General features: G+C 47.2%; 1 protein-coding gene across 1 annotated transcript in view; it reads right to left on the reverse strand.

The window, feature by feature from the left end:
- Positions 1 to 5,788: 5,788 nt before the first annotated feature.
- LOC132536597 (cyclic AMP-dependent transcription factor ATF-6 alpha-like) overlaps positions 5,789 to 21,425 on the reverse strand; it is a 32,184-nt gene continuing 16,547 nt past the window's right edge. The window contains exon 2 of the mRNA XM_060184676.1: positions 5,789 to 8,574. Within this exon, the coding sequence (XP_060040659.1) occupies positions 8,369 to 8,574 (206 nt within the window). The 3' untranslated portion in view covers positions 5,789 to 8,368. The remainder of the gene's footprint in view (positions 8,575 to 21,425) is intronic.

The raw sequence follows: 21,425 nt of genomic DNA on the forward strand, positions 1-21,425 counted from the left end.
GTAGAAAACTTAGAGCGAGTACCCCCTTGAGAAAGGACAGGCAGGCAGGAAATGAGGCATTCTCTCCATTTTACTTTTTTTAGCTTTTCTCACATGTCTCTGAATCTGGTCAAATGTTTTCCCTGCTCCTCCTGACACATTATGTGACTTGCATCCTCTTTACTGACCTCATCGGGTACGAATTAAGTAATTTGCATTTGCTAAGCACTTCTTGTGTCCCTGGAATAAACCCCACTTGGCCATGGTGTGTGATGCTTCTAATTTTTGCTGGATTTGATGAGAATTACTTCATCTGTGTTTGTCGGGGAGACTCTATGTTTTTTTTTTTTTCTTATGTCCCCTTTTGCTTTTGGTGTCAGGGTAATGTTGCTCTCATAAAATGTGTTTGGAAGTATTTCTTAAGACTTTTCTGGGAAGAGTGTGAAGAGTGGGTGTAAGTTCTTTCAAGTTTTGGTAGAACTCACTGGGTAAAGACATCTGGTCCTGGGATTTTTTGTTTTGTTTTGTTTAAAAGTTGGAAGCACTTTTTTTTTTTTCAAATTTCTTTATTGAGGGATTAATGTTTTACATTCAACAGTAAATACAGTAGTTTGTACATGCATAACATTTCCCAGTTTTCCATTAAACAATACACCCCCCACTAGGTCTTCTGTCATCCTTTTTTTACTTTGGTGCAATATGCCAATTCCAGTTCAGGTTACACTTGTGTTTTCTATTCTGATTTTGTTTTTAAACTTCTGCCTGAGAGTGAGATCATCCCATATTCATCCTTCTGTTGGGCTTTTGGTTTTGAGGGAATTTTTTCTTTCTCACTATAGCTTCAATTTCCACAATGGTCAGTCTATTGAGGCTTTCTATGCTAGTCAGCCTTGGCGGGTCGCATTTTTCTAAAAAAGTGATATATTTCTTTTAGATTATCCAGTTTATTGTAGTCTCTTGTCCTTTTTACTTCCACAGTACCTATTGTAATTTCTCCTCTTTGATCTCTGAGTTTTCTCTTATCTATTTGCCTGGTTAAAAAGCTTATATATTCTTTTTTGTTGTTGATCTTTTGTGTTGTTATATAGCTTCTAGTTCCTTTATTTCCACTCTGATTTAGATTATTTTCTTCCTTTATTCACTTTCTTTGTTGTTTGTTTAGTTGTAGTTGTAAGGTTAAGCTGATGATGTGTTTTGCTTTTTGGTGAAGGCCTGTGTCACTATTCCCTTTTAATGCCACTTTTGCTGCTCACTACAGGTTCTGATGACTTCTGTCTTCATTAATTTCTGTTTTTTTTTTTTTCTTTCTTTGTTTTTTTACCACAACACTACTCAGCTCCAACTTCTGATAGTTCTGGGAGTTGAACTTGGGACCTTTTGTGCCTCACACATAAAGGTCTTTTTGTATAGCTTTTATGCTGTCTCCTCAGCCCTTAATTTCTGCTTTTATGTCCTCTTTGACCTTGTGGTCATTGAGAAACATGCTGTTTAGTCTCCACATGGTTGAGGTTCCTCTGGCTTTCTTTTTGTGGTTGATGCCTAGTTTTTACAGCACTGTGATCAGAAAAAGTACTTGGTAAGATTTCAAACTTCACATGTTTATGGCATTTGTTTTGTGTCCCAAAATATGATCTAAGTTTGGGACTGTTTCATGTACACCTGAGGAAAAATGTAAATTGAGCTGTTCTGTGGTGAATCTGTGTCTGTTAAGCCCAGCTGGTTTGTCTGGGCTTTCTCCACCCACCCCAACCCCCATTTTTATTCTCTGTCTGTCTGGTTGATCTGTCTGATCTGTCTGAATGTGTGTGTTAGAATCCCTCTTACTGTGTTGCTGCCAATATCCCTCTCTAGTTGTATTAATACTTGTTTTATATATTTGTGCACAAGTAATAGCATGTGCCATATTTTCTTGTGCTAAGTCCTTAATGTCATCCCATCTCTTATTACCTTTTCTTTTTTTTTTCCCTTTTTTCTTTAAGAAAGGATTAATTAACAAAACCATAGGGTAGGAGGGGTACAACTCCACACAATTCCCACCACCCAATCTCCATATCCCACCCCCTCCCCTGATAGCTTTCCCACTCTCTATCCCTCTGGGAGCATGGACCCAGGGTCATTGTGGGTTGTAGAAGGTAGAAGGTCTGGCTTCTGTAATTGCTTCCCCGCTGAACACGGGCGCTGACTGGTTGGTCCATACTCCTAGTCTGCCTCTCTCTTTCCCTAGTAGGGTGGGTCTCTGGGGAAGCGGAGCTCCAGGACACATTGGTGGGGTCTTCAGTCCAGGGAAGCCTGGCTGGCATCCTGATGACATCTGGAACCAGGTGACTGAAAAGAGAGTTAACATACAACTGACCGAAAATATTCTGTATCTGATGTAGGTGGAGTTTTTCTGCCTTTCAGAAATTACCATTTGCTTAGGATATTGTCTTCCAACCTTCTGCTCTGAGCCTAGATTCCTCATGGAAGCTCAACTAACATATGGATCTGGCACAAAGTTGTGTTTTGTCTTCTGACCCATTCAGGTCATTTTATACCTTTTAATTGGTGAATTCAGATCATTAAGATTTTAGGATAATTACTGAAATACAAGAACTCATTGCCATTTTAATACTATTACTAGCTTGCTTGCTTTTATGTTTAAGGTCTATTTATTCATGAGAAATTGAAGAGGAGAGAGAACCAGAGCATCCCTTTGGCACATATGATGTCAGGGATTAAATTTAGGATCTTTTAAAAAAAATTTATTTATTTATTCCCTTTTGTTGCCTTTGTTATTTTATTGTTGTAGTTATTGTTGTTGTTACTGATGTTGTTGTTGGATAGGAAAGAGAGAGATTGAGAAAGAAGAAGAGAGGAGGGGAGAGAAAGATAGACACATGCAGACCTGCTTCACTGCTTGTGAAGTGACCCCCCTGCAAGTGGGGAGCCGGGGGCTCGAACCAGGATCCCCAAGCTGGTCTTTGCTCTTTGTGCCACCTGTGCTTAACCCGCTGTGCTACCGCCCAACTCCCTAAACTCAGGATCTTATGGTTGAGAGTTCAATGGTTTAGCCATTATACCAACTTCTGGGGGACAGTATTTTATTTTTTGTCTTTAGTTTTTCTTATTTTATTCTATTGGGCTTTAATGTCTCTCTGTGTCATATTTGAGTTCCTTTTCTAATTAAAGATTTTCTCCTGTGTGTTTTTAAATATTTTATTTTTATTATTGATTTAATAATGGCTTACACGATCATAACATTATGGGGCATATTCCCACACCATACCCACCACCACAGTTCTGTGCACTTCCCTCTCTAGGACAGTCCTCACAATTTTCACAAAATCTTGAGATAGTTCCCCCCCCAGGTTCATAAGAAGCAGACAACAAAACATTACAAATAAACAAAGCACAGATTCTTGTGCTTTGTACTATGTGCACTTAACCTGATGCACCACCACCCAGCCACCCCCCCCCAATTTACTTTTTTTTTAAAAGATTTTATTTATTGATTGATGAGAAAGATAGGAGGAAAGAGACAGAATCAGACATCACTCTGGTACATGTACTGCCAGGGCTTGAACTCAGGACCTCACACTTGAGAGTCAAGCGCTTTATCTACTGCGCCACCTCCTGAACCACCCCAATTTACTTTTTAAAAAAATATTTATTTTCCCTTTTATTTTATTGTCATAGTTATTATTATTATTGTTACTGATGTCATTGTTAGATAGGACAGAGAGAAATGGAGAGAGGAGGGGAAGACAGAGAAGGGGAGAGAAAGAGAGACACCTGCAGACCTGTTTCACTGCCTGTGAAGCGACTCCCCTGCAGGTGGGAAGCCTGGGTCTCAAACCTGGATCCTTATGCCGGTCCTTGTGCTTTGCGCCACGTGCGCTTAACCTGCTGCGCTACCACCCGACTCCCCCAATTTACTTTTTATGGACATGAGACAGAGTGGAACATTACTCATGGGTGCAAGTGCTGCACTCCCCCTGATGAGCCACCTCCCTAGCTGCTCAGCTATTATATGTATTTATTTAAACGATAGTCTTTGGTTTACATTTTTTTAGAAGTATACTTAGTTCTCTATGCTCCACCAAAGGAGATATCCCTCCACAAGTCTACTGCTCCCCTCTCCCCATTGCAGCCTCTTCCCCACCAAGTTCCCTTGGGCAAACTTACTTCTGTGGTCTACAAGGCAGCCCCTGCTGGGTGACTAGAGCTCTGATGCTGGCATGGGGTAGGGGCCTGGGCAGCCAGTGGTGAACGGAGGGCTTGTTGCTAGTGGGGACCATGATCTTGAGCTTCCTGGGGCTGCAGGTATCCTGGTAGAGGGGTCTGCCATGGCCTCTACTGGCCACCTCTGGACCAGCAGCACACCTGGCAGGAAAGGGACTGCCCTCTAACACCACCAGAGAGCTCTCGAGGCTGCACAGGCATCATGGGACCTAAGTGCCAGTCAGGAGTGAACCTGAACCCTGTCCACATTGGAGGGAAGCCCCGGGGAACGGTGCCACATGGCACTGATGGCAGGTTCTGGTGTGTGTGTGTGTGTTTCTTTACTTACTTCAACGTTCCTTTCTAGTTTATGGACCATCTTTCTCTGAGCATTCTGGCTCTGCCTCCATCACCACACTGGGAAAGTCCTCTGTCTGGGGGCTTCTGCATCTAGAAAACAGGCATGCTCTTGCCCCCATATTCCCTCTGCTACGGCCCAGACTTTGCTTTCTCTGCAGAAGAGGGGGTTTAGGGCTTCACTTTTTTCTTTTTGTCCTGTAGTCTCTGGGTGTCTCATTGCTCCAAATTGACTTTTTCAGATAGAGACAGACAAAAACCATTTCACTGAAGTGAGGTGGATACTGGGCTCAAACCTGGGTGCCATGTGTGACAAAGCAGTGCACTATTCTGAGGAGCTGTCTTGCTAGCTCTGTGCTTTTTACAGTATACTAAGGTATCTTTGGAAACAAATATAGTTTAACCTTAAAGAAAGTCCTAGGGAGTCGGGTGGTAGCACAGCTGGTTAAATGCACGTGGCGTGAAGTGCAAGGACCAGTGTAAGGATCCCGGTTTGAGCCCCCGGCTCCCCACCTGCAGGGGGGAGTCCCTTCACAGGTGGTGAAGCAGGTCTGTAGGTGTCTGTCTTTCTCTCTCCCCTGTCTTTCTCTCCTCTCTCCATTTCTCTCTATCCTATCCAACAATAACAACATCAATAACAACAATAACTACAACAATAAAAAAAGGGCAACTAAAGGGAAAAATAAATGAATAATAATAATAAAAAAAAGAAAGTCCTGGTGTTACTATATTGTAATTGTCTACTGCTGCCATAAGCCAACTGTGTGTGAGAGAGATGAAGCGACAGAGGCCAGGGCACTGAACCACTGGTTTTCTGCTCTATGTCTTTGCAGTTTGACATGAGGGGCCTCATGCAGTATGGGCAGCACTGTGCTGTAGTTGAAACCTCCTGGCAGGATTCCTGTGGGCTCAGCCTCCCAGGTGGAGCCAGGTACTAACTCTGTCCTCATCCCTGGCCCCCCCCAATCCCATGCTGAGTTACCTCTTCAGTGGCAGGCTGTCAGGAGGACTGCAATTAAGAGTCAGTGGTCCAATGCCAGTGTCTGGGGCCTGCAGGGATGGTCACCAAATGAGGAGGAGGCTGGGGGGTGACTAGTCACCTGGCCCTTAGCCCTGACACAGGAGCACCAAAGAGGTGGCACAGAACACCTGCCCTTGACTGGCTCTGTTCTTGGATACCACAAGGGCAAGTGATAGCTGCAGAGCTATCCCTGGTGACACATCAGTGACAGCTCACCCTCTTCACACAGAATGAAGTAGACAAGGTTAAAAACGCTTTATTTGAGGTTCAGACAAAGCACAAGTGTTGCATCAGAAAGGCCTGAAGGAACAGTACTGAACTCCCACTTGACCAGCCAGCATGCTGGGAAAGACCTGGTCTCTGTGGCTGGTCCCTGGGGCAAGTATGGGAGTGTGAGCTCGCCCAACTCAGTTCTTTGCTGAGGTCTCACCCTAATTATCTTTGGGAACCACAGCCCTTCTCCCCCCCTGGCTATTGCACTCAGCTGAGCAGCCATATTGCGATGATCCCACCTGATAGAACCAGGTCTCAACATGCAAGCGCCCTGGCTCCAGAGTGGGAGCAGAGCCTGGTGCTTTTCTGTACTGGGTGCCAAGATGGCACCTTTCTGGGAGACTGAAAATCAGCTTCCCTCGGAGTGGGGGTGGGGCAGCAGGAATGTACCCTCCCCCCTTGCTCTCTCTCTCTGCAGGCCTTTGTTCTTGCTGTTAGGGTGAATATTCTAGGTGTTCATGTCACAAGCAAAGACAATAACTTCTGTAAATTAATGTGATTTAGGGCTGGCAAAAGTCCCATTCTGGTACAGAAGAGGGGGACTTGGATGGCAGTGAGTTCTGTCAGGTCTTGGGGGGGGTCATTCATGAAGAGGACTCTTGGTGGGAAGCTGCAAGCTGGCCCCACCTCAGGTCCTGGGAGTGAGCTTGTCAGTGCTGAATGAGGTCCTTTCTGCGGTGTTTGCATTCCCTTTCACAGGGGTGGTGGCAGGAGTTGGTGAGGCTGCTCCCCAGGCCTCCTGGGCACCACTGTGCCTTCTCCCTAGGGCAGGTGGGCTGCCTTGGGATAGAGCCATTTCAGGAAACAGCAGAACAGCTCTGTGGGTCCCAGACTCTGGTTGATTCTCAGTGGTGGGTGTTGGGAGTGGGAGGGCAGGCAGACACGCTGAGCTTTTATGGTCCCAGACCTCTGTTTGGAAGAGCACACCTGCCCAGTGGGTGCTTTGGGGTCTCAAGTGCCAGAGTGGCAGGTGACACAGATTCTCAACCCAACCTCTCACAAATCCTGATGGGGGGGGGGTTGTCTAAACTCCACTCCAGTGGATACAGCCTCCCTGTACTGCTGGGGCTGGAGTTAGCACAGGGGAACCTACACTAACAGCCAACTAGCCTGAACCCTGGTGTGTGGCCTGGGCCAGCTGCCTCCCCAGTGCCCCAAATAATGGGTCACCTGCCTCCTTGTGTCTTTATCTAATTCCCTACAAGCTGGCAAAAACCCCACTTAGAAACTTAATAAATTAAAAGCTATATATACATACACACACATATATATTCCCCCCCCCAAAAAAAAAAAAAAAAGAAAGAGAAAGACCTCCTGGCTGCAAACCCTAAAAGACAAGCTCACAAGAAGCAAAAATAAAATAAAATAAAATAAAATAAAGCCAGACGCCAGCCTGGTCCCTGCAAACTGCAGCTTTGCTGAGGCCTGGTGCTGCATCCAAACCAGAGCAGAAGGCAGCCATGCTGACAGGGCAGCGACCTTCACCCTGAGAACTGTCTCCTGTCAGAGACCCAAGAACTGGCTGTAGCGAGGGTGGAGCCAGGGTTGGAGGCCTGGCTTTCATCCTCATCCTAGAGCCTCCTGCTGTCTGCTCACCAGCTTGTCTCCCTCCCTTCACCCTCAGTGTCACCCTTGAGAGGGGGACTACTGAGAGGAAGGGTTGTGTGGGGGAGGGACAGGACAGGTGAGTCTGGGGCCCAGAGATGCAGGCAGAGCTGGGGGGAAAGTCCAAGAGTTCAGCGCCAGGTGAGGTGTAGCTACTGCTTCTGTCACCAGCCTAGGGCCAGCTTCCCTGGGGGCATGGCCTTCTGGGGGTGAGGGGGAAGGAAAGGGCCCCCAGGAAGATGGTTCTGCTCTGAAGGTCCTTCCCCCACCTAGCCATGCTGTGTGGAAAGGCAGCACTGCCCAGTTGTCAGCAGAGTTTCAGGATCCCTGACTCACAGGCCTGGTGGTAAGGGCCCTAGAGGATGGGACACAGCTCCCTGTGGGACATCTGGTGGGTGTCCGGGCGGGCAGGACTCTGGCAAGGAGGGAACCATGTGTGGCATCCTTCACACCCAGTGCTGGGGAGATTCGGGGAACAGAGGGAGACTGGGAGTGAAGGCAGAGCCCTTGAGGGCAAGGGGCTCAAGGTCAAATACAAGTGCAGGCAGGGCAGGTGAAGTCCTGCCTGGGGAATTATTGCTGTGCAGGGGCCTTCCCCGGGGGACCAGGCCAGTTGCCCACAAGGCCCTGAGAGTGAGCATGTAAGTGGTCACAGCTGTCTGGGGGCTCTCTCACTGTGCCCATCTACTGCAGGGCTGCAGGTAAGTCAGTCTCCTAAGCCAGAGAGAGCAGGCAGGGCAGCAGGTCTTCTGAAAGAAGACTGGAACTGGACCAAACCCCAAGGAAAATCAAGGTAGAAAGGCACTGACACGAGCGACCCCACCTCGGCCAGGCCACCTGCTGGTCTGGACTCCGGTGCTTCCCACAGAGACATGGGCCCAGCCGCGGGGCTCTCCTGGGCTGTCTCCCACATCCCCAGAGAGGAGGACTGGGCTACTGCAGGGACTCCGGGATGGTGCTGACCACATGGGTGGTGTCAGGGGTGGTGGGTGGGGCCCCGAAGACAGCGCCAGTCTGGTTGCGCTGCTCACGCAGGTAGGGTGGCACCGAGGAGCTCTTGATGTGCAGGATCCTGGTGTCCATCACCTGGCAATCGATCTGCATCATCACCTCGTAGTCCTGTCCGTTGATGACATTGTCTGCAGGGAGAGAGACACATGCTGAGCGGCCAAGCACTCCTCAAGAGCAGGGTCTCTCCCAGGCTGGCTGCAGGCCTACAGACAGTGGGGGAGATAGGTGCTCCCGGAAAAGCAGTTGGGGCAGCAGGGGAGTGGAGACCTGGAGACCCTGGCGCAGGCCTCGCTCTGGCCACCTTTCAGGGGATGATATGGCGCTAAGCAGACAGAAGAACTGAACGCTGGGATTCCTTGGGCCCAGGACTAATGCAAACACAGAACCTTTCCAGCTCACTGTCTTTGGACCCTCATACTGCACCCCCCCCCCCCAGGGCTGAGGCCAGAGTAAGAGGACCCTAAGTCTAACATCTTAGGTTCCTCCATCTTCTCATAGGGTGATTTCTGTAGACCCTGGGCCCTAAGTTAGTGTCTCCTTCAGACTTCAGGGAATCCATAACTGCCCCCAAACTGCGTCCAGAGTTGGCTATGTTCTTTTTGCTAGAGAAGGGTCTGTTATATTTGAAGAGGATCTATGATTAGCCCCCCCCCCCCCAAAACAAACAAGCAAAACCAGACATATGTGATCTATCAACTCTAAGTGCCTGGAGCAGTTGGAATAGTGTATCTGGGAGCCAGTGGAAGACCCTGTTCCTCTCTCTACTGCCTGGTCATGTGTTCCTGTTTGGAAGGTTCTCACTGACATTCGGATCATGCGCCAGCCTCATCAAACTTGTGTTGCTGCTCTTCCTTCTTCCCTGCTGCCCCTGCTGTGTGAGAGGAGGCAGCTCCCCTGGGCCATGGATCCCACTTCCAGCTGCCCACCACATGAGCTGGGCTTGTGTCTTCAAACTGTCTGCATGTTCCCAGTTAGCCATCACTGCATCCCTTCCTGTTGGGGAGTGACCGACCACCTGCTAGTGTACTTCATTCAGCTCAGGTTGTAGGGCTCCAGGTCACTCTTTCCCAGCATGTGGTCCACCCCAATTCAGAACAACTTGGGGAGAGGGGAGCAAGGACTGAGAAACAGGATGCACTGCACTAGAGATAATGTCAGATGCCTCTTTCCCACTTTTCTGGATTAGCTCTCAGAACCCACATGGCACTCAGACCCAAACCAGCTGCAGAAACCATCAGAGCCCATAACTGCTCTCTGTCTGAAACTGCTAGGCAGCTTGGGGAAGGCTGTGGCCTGGTCCCACACCTAGGGAGCTGGGGAGGGAAGGGCACTCTGATGGAGAAAGGGAAGCACAGCAGGTGTGACATATACCAAGGGGGGGGGGCATCACCTCATGAGTACTAACACCATGCCCCAATTATCTGACAAGTGAGAATGTGGGCAGAGATGATGAGGAAGTGTGAGACCAAGTTTGTGGAAATATGGTTGCCCTCTCTCAGGCATTCAATGGAGAGGCTTGTGACTGGGGCACAGGGTTGGGGGGGGGGGGGTGTTGGATGCCTCAAGGGCTGTGGTCCTCCAGGATCCCAGTACCTAGGGGTGGGAAGGCCTTCCCTTGGCCTGCAAACTCCCCCACCATTAAGAATGTAGGTGGGGCTGCTCCCTGAGTGTGGAGCTCCAAGCAGAACAATTGAGATCTAAAACTTGACAGAAAGCTATTTTAAGGGCAGGGGTAGATAGCATAATGGGTACACAAACAGACTCTCATGCCTGAGGCTCTGAAGTCCCAAGTTCAATCCCTTGCACCACCATAAACCAGAGCTGAACAGTTTTCTGGTGTTTTTTTTTAAACCATTTTAAAAGTAGCCAGATACCATTAGTGCTCTGCAAAGTAGCTGGTGAGGAAACAGATTCAGCTGCACATCCTGAGGGTGTGGGCCAGGCCAACAACTGCGAGGACACCAGCTCAGGTGGCACTCTGCTTTTGGAGTGCTGTTCTTAGCCCAACTTGAGGAGGGACTCAAGGACTCTGGAAAGGAGAGTAGGGCTTAAGGAGTCTCAGCTCCCCAGGCCTTCTAGCCGCTGGCTAGTCAGCTGATCAGAGTGGGGGCTTCCCCATCCCACCACTACAGACGTAGGAGGTTACTCAGCAGAGGTACAAAGAACTGCAATTGGTTCATCTCAAACATTTCTTGAAAAACTGTTAATGAGGATGTGGCTAATAGATTGCTCACTTTTTCAAACTGAGTTTTAGATGTCAAACTGACAGGCTGATGGTATTGTTTCAATTAACCTCAAGACAACGACTCAGCAAATGATTTCAGACCTGCATTTCAGTAGAGACCCCAAGTGGTTCACAGAGTCATGGTTCATCTGTGTGGGAGCATAGCTCCCTCTGACTCCAAGAACAGAGCAATCTACCCGCCATCTGTTGGCATAACCTCACCTGTGGAGTGGGGTCTCTTTAGGGTCAACTTGAAGCCAGGATGGAAAGTGGGTGAGGACCTGGCTCTGCAGGTCTGGGGAAGATTCTGAAGCAGCTCAGGACTCCCCTGTCACTCACACTATCCAGGGCAGAACACATAGCCACCGGGTAATGTCAGCCCCTGTGGGAATGGCTGAAGCTCTGCTCTACTCACAGGGGGTCTGCAGCAGGTGCTTTTGGGGGCTGCACTCTGCATGGTATATAATGTCACTCCTTACTAGAACCTTCCATGAGATGACAGCTCAGAGCACTGGGGTTCATACTTCAGTTTATCAGCCCCATCTCCTGAAAGAGTCTGCATCCTACTCTGGCTATTTTCAAGGATGCATGTTACATAACTTACATGGAGTGAGAAATACCCCAGCTAGCTTCTAAGTACACGTTAATCTAAGAGTTCTGCGACAGCTCCATTCCAATCACAGGGTAACACTGTGCAGTGGGGGGCAGCAGGAGAAGGGCAGGGAGGGAGTACTTTCCCTGGGAGTGGTTAGCACAGAGCTGACACAGGCAGGAACAGGGGCCCACAGCGTTCAGTGGCAGTGAGCTCACTCCTGGGAAAGAATACATTTTTCATCCTGCTGAGGGCCATGGAAACATTTGTTCCTCCCACAAGCTTGTAAAAAAAAAAAAAAAAAAAAAAAAACACTGGGAAAAAAAAAACTGGATAAACTTAGGAGCAAGAAGAAAATGATAAGGAGAGAGCTTAGAAGAGATCCTGCCAATCTTTAACTCTCATGGATGAAGCTAATGGCTGGGGCTGGGAGATGGCTCACCAGGTCCTGAGTTTAAGCCCCAGAACCACATTGCAGGGTGGGGCTTGCTGGATAGTGGAGTGGTGCTTTAGTGTCTCTCTAGCCCCTATTTCTCCCATTTCCCAATTTGGCTTCGAGGTGATCTAGGAAGAATCCACTCTGCAGGCCTGGCCCCTTAAGTTTCCTCTTGACGCCTCCTGCTGGCAGGTTCTGAATTTCTCCAGCTGCCATGGTGCTTGGGTCTTGAAAGCAACCCGGACTGGACCACACATGCCTCAGCAGACACCCCATACACCACAAGAATGGCTACAGATAATCCTGGCATCTACCTGCAGCCTAATTTCTTTCTATCTGGGGTCTGTCCTGTCATATGCTTACAGGGGACAGTGTACTCATCAGGAAGCACAAACACTGGTTTCAGTCAAGTTTGCATGACCTTTCCTGAAACTGCACTTAATACCTGCTGTTCTTTGTCTTGACAGAATCATCCAAATAAAGCCCAAGACTGCTAGCCTCATTGATGGAACTCTACTGGCAATCACCAGTGAGCAGAGCCTAGTCCCAATTCTAAGAATAATAGGTTACAAAGACTCCTCCTGTGTGCTCATCCCCAGAGGTCAGACTCTGTGGGAAGGAACTGAGAGAGGCAGCTGGATGCAGCCCACCAGGACTGTTCAGTCCTGCTGTGTAAGTAAACATGGTCTCACAAGACCCTGCAGCTGGCAGGCAGCTCAGGGCACCCAGAGACAGGTGATAAACACTCTCTAAACTATTGAATTTGGGGGTGATCTCTTACATAGCTATTATAATGAATATGTTCACAGAAAAGTAGATCAGTTAAATTCTCAACAGTGGCTACTCTAAAAGACATTTTATGACTCTGAAATACACATTTGGGTTTTTCTTTTTTTTGAGTCATTTGCCAGAATTTCACTACTCCAAGAAGATTACTTTTTCAGACAAAGGGAGTGAATGAGATCACAGCATGGAAGCTTCCTCCAGTGCAGTGGGGGTTGGGCTCAAATCTGGGTCATGCATGTGGCAAGTTATTTTGCTAGCCCTGAAATACTCATTTGTAATAGTGAGTTTGCCTTTGTAATTCTTTTGAACTTCAACTGATATTAATAGCTGAAAGGGACGATTTGAAAGGGACAGTTAAAAGGTTATGGTAATAAGTAGATTTGGTCAGAAACTAAAATTCCTGTAAATCGAAGAGCAAATGTGAATGACTGCATTCTACTTAGCCTGACAAAAATTGAGGGCTTTTTAGTGGATTAAGAAAAAAAAAAATGAAGCTGTAAAGGGGAGGAGATAGCACAGTGTTTGTGCATAGGACTTGCATGGAGAGGTCTCAGGCTCATCCCTGGCTTAAAGTCAAATGGTGCCTTGGTAAAAAGAAAAACTTGTTTTGCTCTCCAGGGCCTCCCTGCTTCTGGAAGGCTTTTTTCTTCTTTTTTCCTTTTCAACCTCAGACAGAGAAAAGAAGGAGACAACAGCACTGTGCCACCTCTCTGGGAGCTCCCCTGATGCTATACATGGCACCACCATGTGGTGCAGGGGGCTTGAACCCAGGTCCTTGAAATATGAACTCTACCAGGAGAGCCATATCCCAGCCATGTAAAGTAATTTTTAAGCATGACAGTGGAAATAAAGATGCAAATAGAATATAGATGCTGATCAATAAAATAACTTGCATTAGCACTCTTTGATTTTGTATAACTCACTCACCTCCCTCAGACTATATGTTCACCCAGGTGAGAGCAGTAGAAATCCCTCCCCAGTGCTGGGCTCTAGAGCAACCAAAAATTTTTTTTTTTTATAAACTGAATACTTTTTTAAAAAATGTTTATTCCCTTTTGTTGCCCTTGTTTCACTGTTGTTGTTACTGATGTCATTGTTGTTGGATAGGACAGAGAGAAATCGAGAGAGATGGGGAAGACAGAGAGGGGGAGAGAAAGATAGACACCTGCAGATCTGCTTTACTTCTTGTGAAGTGACTCTCCTGCAGGTGGGGAGCCGGGGGCTAGAACCGGGATCCTTACGCGGGTCCTTGCGCTTTGTGCCATGTGCGCTTAACCCATTACGCTACTGCCCAACTCCCCAGCAACCACATTTTTCTGGTATGCTCTTTCAAAGAATCTCACAACTTGAGACATTTAGAACACTTAGTAGAAAGCTCAGGAAATTGAAATGTAGCCAGAGTTAAGAGTAAGTCTTGCTCAGAAGTGAAAAGACAAATGCAGACAGAGAGTGAGAACATCTACAAATCATGTATGTAGCAAAGGACTTGTATTTGGACTATTAAAGACAGATAATCAGTTTTAAAAATGGGCAAGTGGGGGATCAGGTGGTGCAGTGGGTTAAGCACATGTGGTGCAAAGCGCAGGGACCGGTGTAAGGATCCCGGTTCGAGCCCCTGGCTTCCCACCTGCAGGGGAGTCACTTCACAAGCAGGTGAAGCAGGTCTGCAGGTGTCTATCTTTCTCTCCCCCTCTCTGTCTTCCCCTCCTCTCTCCATTTCTCTCTGTCCTATCCAACAACAAACAACATCAACAATGGCAATAATAATAACCACAACGAGGCTACAACAACAAGGGCAACAGAAGGGGGGGAAAATGGCCTCCAGGAGCGGTGGATTCATGGTGCAGGCACTGAGCCCAGCAATAACCCTGAAGGGAAAAAAGTAAAATAAAATATAAAAAATAAAAATGGGCAAGTGTTGTAGAAAAAAAAAGGGCAAGTGATCTGATGAGACAGTTCTCCAAAGACTGTGTAAATGGCCAGTGAGCACGTAACATACAAATCAGAACCAGAACTGACAAACTGCTTCACACCATTGACATGGCCGTAGAACAACAAAAAGAACTATCAAGAATGTAGGGAATGAGGAAGAGAAAGAGGAGGAGAAGTAAAGCAGTGGAAGCAAATATAGGGGCTGTAGCATGAAAGAAAAAAAGAATGTGAGGAAGATGGGTGATCACACACACCTGGTGGGAAAGTGGGAGGCACAACAAGATGGGCACAAGTTTTGGCTTCTTTTAAAAATATTTATTTATTCCCTTTTGTCACCCTTGTTGTTTTATTGTAGTTATTACTGTTGTTATTGATGTCGTCCTTGCTGGGTAGGATAGGGAGAAATGGAGAGAGGAGGGGAAGACAGAAAGGGGGAGAGAAAGACAGACACCTGCAGACCTTCACTGCCAGTGAAGCTACTCCCCTGCAGATAGGGAGCTGGGGGCTCTAACCAGGATCCTTACACTGGTCCTTGCACTTTGCACCACACGCACTTAACCCGCTACGCTACCGCCCAACTCCCTTGGCTTCTTTTTATTTGACTCACTGCAGTTAAATGCACACTTTGCTACCATCAACTGAATCAAAATGGGGGAAAAAGTTGAGCAGCAGACAGAGAAAGTTTCTAAGCTTCTCTACTTTATAATATATGTGAAGAATCCTCTATTTTATATTGAGATACAAGTGTTTGGGATGGAAACAGGATGACATCCTAATTCACTATTATAAATGGGACTTAATCCCCAAAGGTTAAATGAAGTATGTAATGGCTTAGCTTCTATTTAAGAAACAGATTATTGAAAGACGGAAACTTAAAAAGGCTTTCAATAAACAGGCCAAAGATAATGACAAACTCAACAAGTATTTCCCCTGCTGCAGCTGGAGTGCCTGACCCTGCTGTGCGGTAACATATCATTGTTTAGTAGTGAGTGGGAGGCGAGGACTTCAGCGAGTTCAGTGGTTAAATGGCTGTCACCAGAGGCTAAGCTCTTGACTCCTAAAACATGAGTTAAGTTCAAGCCCCAGTTGTCACTGGCCTGTGAAACAGAAGCTATGGGCTTCCAGAGCCAAGAGGAGAAGGGACACCACCTGGCTTGGCCCTGAGGGGTTAAGCAGGAACAGAGGCCATGGGCTTCGCATGGGTGCTTCTCCTGAATGTTCCACTGAGTCTCACTACTTACCAAGAGATGACAGGGTCCCTGACTCTGCAGAGAGTAAGCTGGTCCTTACAGCTATTGTGGTCTCTATGCTGCGTAGCTCTCTGGACTGTGCTGTTCCAAATGGCCTAAGACAGCAGGCTGTCTTTCCTTCCAGGGTAACAGTCAGCCAACCTTGCTGTATTTCTTCAGTTGCTTCCTGCTTCAACCTGCTTGTCTGTCTCTACTTATTTAAACTACAGTTGACAGGCTGGACACTGTGCCTCTGTCTGTCTGCCCAGGACCTACCTTACAAGGCAGAGCTTCCCTACCACTATTTATATGTAAGCACAGCACACATATTCCCCAGGTGTCCTTTTCTCGAAGGTGGTAGTGGGCCTGCCTCTGCCTGTCAGCTGGCCTGCTTTAGCTTACACAGGAGTGGTGCTGGGGTAGCCAGGGGGTGGGTGCAGCCCTGGCTTTGGAAGCAGGGACATCAGTGCATAAGCCAGGATCTAAGACCAACTCAGTGGTGCAACTGGGGCTTTGTTTTGTTTCAGGAACCTCTGAGGCTGATTTTCTGGTCCTTCTGGAACCCTGTTCAAGCTACCTAGAATTGGTATCTGTTTCCTGTAGTAAGAAAATTGATTGATAGTTTAAAAGCTAAAAAGAACAAAACAGTGCAGTTGTTAAAAACAAAACAAAACTGGGAGTCAGGCTGTAGCGCAGTGGGTTAAGCGCAGGTGGCGCAAAGCACAAGGACTGGCCTAAGGATCCTGGTTCGAGCACCCCGCTCTCCACCTGCAGGGGGGTCGCTTCACAGGTGGTGAAGCAGGTCTGCATGTGTCTGTCTTTCTCTCCCCTTCTCTGTCTTCCCCTCCTCTCTCCATTTCTCTCTGTCCTATCCAACAACAATATCAATAATAACTACAACAATAAAACAACAAGGGCAACAAAAAAGAATAAATAGTAAATAATAATTTAAAAAAACTTGGAAATGCCCTACAGCATTGTGTGCTTCACTGGGGCAGATGTTACACTCAGTTTTTACATTTGCATCCCTAGAACAGAGCCCGGCATGGAGCAGGTTGAGGAATGTGGAGCTGAACAGGCAGCCCACAAAAGCACCTGTGGATGGGCTGTGTGCTGAGCAAGCCTGGGCAGGGGAAGGAGCACCACCACCAGCACAGGTCATCTGCTAGGACGTGTGGGAGCAGCGTGTGACGGCAAAGCTGGGGCTTCCACGTTTCTTACCCAGCTCTCACGAAACTTAGTAGTGAGCCCAGTCTCAGCACTTGCCTACCTTCCTAGGGAAACACAGGCCACCTCTGTAGACTCTGGGAATAAAAGCATCTATGAGGAAACTGATCTATGATCAACTTCTGGGTGATCTATTTATTCATTTTACCAGAACATAACTCAGTTTGGGCTTCTGGTATTGCTGGGGGTTGAATCTGGGACCTTTGATGCCTCCAACATGAAAGTCTTGCATAACCTTATTATGCTATCTCCTGGCCTTATATGTTTTCTTTTGAATAATTTCTCTGCCAGTCTGAGGGAGGCCAGACCAGGGAAGTGACTAACACTGACTTACTAGGACACATGAGAAAAGCAGGCTTCCGTGTTTAGATGCCATGGAAAAAGCAGGCAAACTCTGAGGTCAATGCCTGCTCACCCTGGCTGGAATGGCTTGAATAAGAAGCACTTTAATTAGGCAAACTCAGGAAGCTCAGAAAGTTGTAGCTTAGCTTCCCAATTTATTTCTCCATATTTTAGCATAGTGGTGAAAAATGTCTGTCTGGCTCATCATGGAAACGCTGGAGAACTAGCTCGTGGGTGTGTCTGTCTCACTAGGAATATAAATACCTCATTCTTTGGAGGTCAGGTGCCAAATTATGTGTTTACTATTAACTATTTAGAGATGGCCAGAACATAAACACAGTAGCTGTTATTGCTCTGAAAGCAAGTTTTAACACAAACTGGGATTTAGTCCTGCTATTTTCCCTCAGCCACAAGCAGGAGTCGGCTGTTGACTCTCACGGACTGATCCTGCCATGGAAACATGGTGAAGATGCAGCTGAATACATTTGAGAACCCAGTGTGCCTGATGGCAATGGCAAGGCCTCAAAACAAAGGGACCTAAATCTGAAGTCGTCACAGACTGCTCAGTAACAGGTTAACATCTGGTGAAAAAGCATTATGTTTGAAAGAAAAGACCCTGCTCAGCAAATCATGTAAATACTCCATCTGACTTACATCTGTCCTCACTGGTCAAGCAGTGTAGCTTTCATATATGATTTCTACTCAATTTTTTTTTGCCAGACATTTACTTAAAATACTTCTCTTCAATGGGGGAGGTGCTTGCCTCAATGTCCTGTCAGGCATGTGAGGCTGCTGCTCGCTTCCTTCTGTATTCCAGCTTAAAGCCCACTAATAACCAGTGTCAGAGAGTAGGTTGGGACACTTGCTTTTCCCCACATCACAGTCACTCTGCTCTAAGTGTAGAAGTGCCTTCTTTCCTCAGAGAATGTTCTTAAGGTGAGGCAGATTATCTCCACACATCAGCAGAGCTCACCTGGGGTGCTGGGCTGCACACCCCCCACACACATATACACATGCCTGTCTCATAAGGCTGGCTGTGGCCAAGCCCAGTGCACTCTGTGCCGTGGTTAACAAGGCCCTCCACACCAGCTGTCTGTAACCATGGACAGTGAGTCCTTATCACCACTGTCAGTAGACAGGAAGCAGTAGTGTCTTACTCACAGTGGAGTCCACATGTCTCCCCTCCTGATAAGTTTTATTGACCTGCTTCAGGCATTCAGGTATATGTGTTTGTGGAGAGGGGTGGGTATCAGGAGAGTTTCCAGTGAGGTGTTCGGCCCTCTAGCTCCATCAGCCATAACTGGTTCAGACTGCATGACTCCCATTTTGCACACTGAGGCCTAAAATGTACTGCCCTCAGTTCCTGGTGTTCACACTCCAGCTAGCAGCTGTGATGGTGTCGCAGACAGGAGCTTCTCTCAATCTTCCTTGCTCTCAGGGATCACCTGCTGGAGGGTGGAAGAAAGCCCCAGGAAGAGGCCCCCAAAGCGACTGAGCTTGGATAACAGAGCCTTCCTTCAGCCCCACACAGCTGCAGATGAGCAGCACTACCCTGTGGAGTAGCTCCCATTCTCCTGACCCTTGGGAACTGAGCCAGTGCTGGCTGCTGCGAACCACTTGACTAGGGCAAGCTGTCACATGGAGACAGAGAAGCACTGTACCTACTGACAGATTAGGTACCAGCATCCTTTCCATGTGAAGTGTCTACCATTTCCTGCCTAGGTAGTCATAACAGCTTTCTGTTGTCCCTAGAAATGATGCTGTTGGGAAAGTTCACAGGATGAAAAGCTCCACACCTGCTATTTCAGGCCATCAAGGGCAGTCTCTCTTTATCTCTGGCTTTCCTGTCCCTCGATGCCTCTGCAGTTCTTTGATCCTGAGTTAGCCACCACCCCCACCCCCACATGAGCTTGTGGCTTTCTTTCTCTGAGACCCCTATCTGTCTAGATAGTCCCATCTATGTGGCCAATTTGTCCTTATCCTTCAAGATTTAGTTCAGATATCACTCTCTGTATATTATATAAGCAATTAATTTTTTCCCTTAGATATAAAGTATACTACCTGGTTTGTATAGATGCTTTCTTTATAAGTTTAACCCAGTTAAAATGAGTACTGCTGTGTGTACAAGGTACACACACAGAGAGCCATCCTCTCTGACAGCCATCTTCGTTTTCAGGCCAGCACCAGGTAGAGCATGTGCTCTGCTTGGCTTCATTCAGGAAACTAAACAGTCCATTAATATGCTGGGTCCAGATATTGGTTGTTAGGGTGTAGTGGCTCTGATAGTCACCTAAGCCCCCCATAGACTTAGGGAAACCTTCCCTTGAATGGTGAGAAAAGGATTTAAGGTATGGGGGGGGGCGCTATTAAAAAGGTGTTAGGGTAGGGGAAATAGCACAGCAATTGCACATCAGACTTGCATGCCTGAGGCCCAGAGGTTCCAGGTTTGGTCCTCAGCACCACCATGGGCCAGAGTATTCTCTGGTCTCTCTCTTATCCACTTCTCTCATAAAATTCTTAAAAATAAATAAAAATAAAGCTTAGATGAATAAAGTTTAAAAAAAAAAGATAAAAGCAAGCTTGTCTAAAAATCAAACCCAGCAAGCACAGTGCAGGAGTCACGGTTTGTCAGGAAGAGCTTTAGGGCTATGGACTGTTTTACAGAAAAAGCGGTGTGTGGTGTAGTGATGGGGACGATTCACCCAGCTGTGCTTAAGAGATACGTGCCATGCTCACTGTCCACAACTCCGATCAGAGAAGGAAGGGAAACCAGAGCTTGCTCACAGAAATCAGAACCAGCTCATGAGACCAGCCCTAGAAATCTGGGAGGCCATGGGTCTGAGGCCTCTCACGGGGACCTTTATTTACATGGTCCTATGGGCTTATATAAGGAAGAAGCAGAAGAGAAGTAACTGACAAGCTGTAGAATGATTAAAACAGGTGTTCTCCTACCCAGACACTGGAAGGGATGTGGCTTAAATGACTGCATCAGGGCCATTGCACCCCGACAGCCTGTGCTCTGGACCCAGCACACTAACAGATTGCTTAGTTTCCTGAGCTACACAGCAGTGAGGCCAAGCACAGCACATGTCCTACCTGGTGCTGGCTTGAATACAAAGATGGCTGTCAGACAGGCTGGGTCTGCGGCCCTGCTCCTAACCAAACATTTATTTCATATTCGTCTCATTAGATAATCTAGATCTCGTGCTGAAGGCAGGCGTGCGTTTCTGGAAAATCAATAAATCAAGAGGAAAACATCTCCATGGCTATTTAGTTGAGACTAAAGGCAGCTCTTGCCAGCTGTACTCAAACCCCTAAAGCTAAAAGCTATTTAATAGATAGTGCTTTTTTTTAATGTCAAGATTCTAAATTCAGAGAAACAACGTGCATAGCATCTTCAGGACTCTGTGAATTTCCAGTCTTCGAACGCCGCAGTGCTTCCCAGTGAACAGTTTTTTTTTTAAATTTTGCCTCCAGGGTTATTGCTGGGGCTTGGTGACTGCACTATGAATCCATTGCTCCTGGAGGCAATTTTTCCCTTTTTGTTGCCCGTGTTGTTTATCATTGTTGTTATTATTGCTGTTGTCATTGTTGTTGGATAAGATAGAGAGAAATCGAGAAAGGAGGGGAAGACTGAGAAGGGGAGAGAACCTGCAGACCTGCTTCACTGCCTGTGAAGTGACTCCCCTGCAGGTGGGGAACTGGGGGCTCAAACTGGGATCCTTATGCTGGTCCTTGAGCTTTGTGCCATGTGCGCTTAACCCGCTACACCACCACCCAGTCCCCCCCCCCCCCATGAACAGCTTTTACAGTGTTTCTGATGTGTTGTCCCCAGAGGCTGCAGGCTCTCTCCTGCCCTCTGCCTGCTGATCTTGGATATTTGACATTATCAAGCAGAACAAGAATTGCATGATCTCCTGGAAGGTAAGGCCCAGACCATACTAGCTGGTATCATCACAGAAGAGACCACACAGAGTGTTGGGCCCTGGGCTTGCTGAGACAGTTCTCACAAAGCAGGCAGCTTGAGATTCTCTGGTGTGACTCAACCTTTGTACATGACAGGTGAGCCATGATTTCTCTGTGTAAAGTAAAGCCACTCTGAGCAGCTTATTATGTATAAAAGGGGTAATTCTGATTCTGGCTACTTAGTTGAACTTGAACCGCCTTTGTTGGCTTGGAGAAAGGCAGAGATGTAGTTAATTGCTGAAAGC

The sequence above is a fragment of the Erinaceus europaeus genome, unplaced genomic scaffold (assembly GCF_950295315.1).
Source record: "Erinaceus europaeus unplaced genomic scaffold, mEriEur2.1 scaffold_727, whole genome shotgun sequence".
Lineage (NCBI taxonomy): Eukaryota > Metazoa > Chordata > Mammalia > Eulipotyphla > Erinaceidae > Erinaceus > Erinaceus europaeus.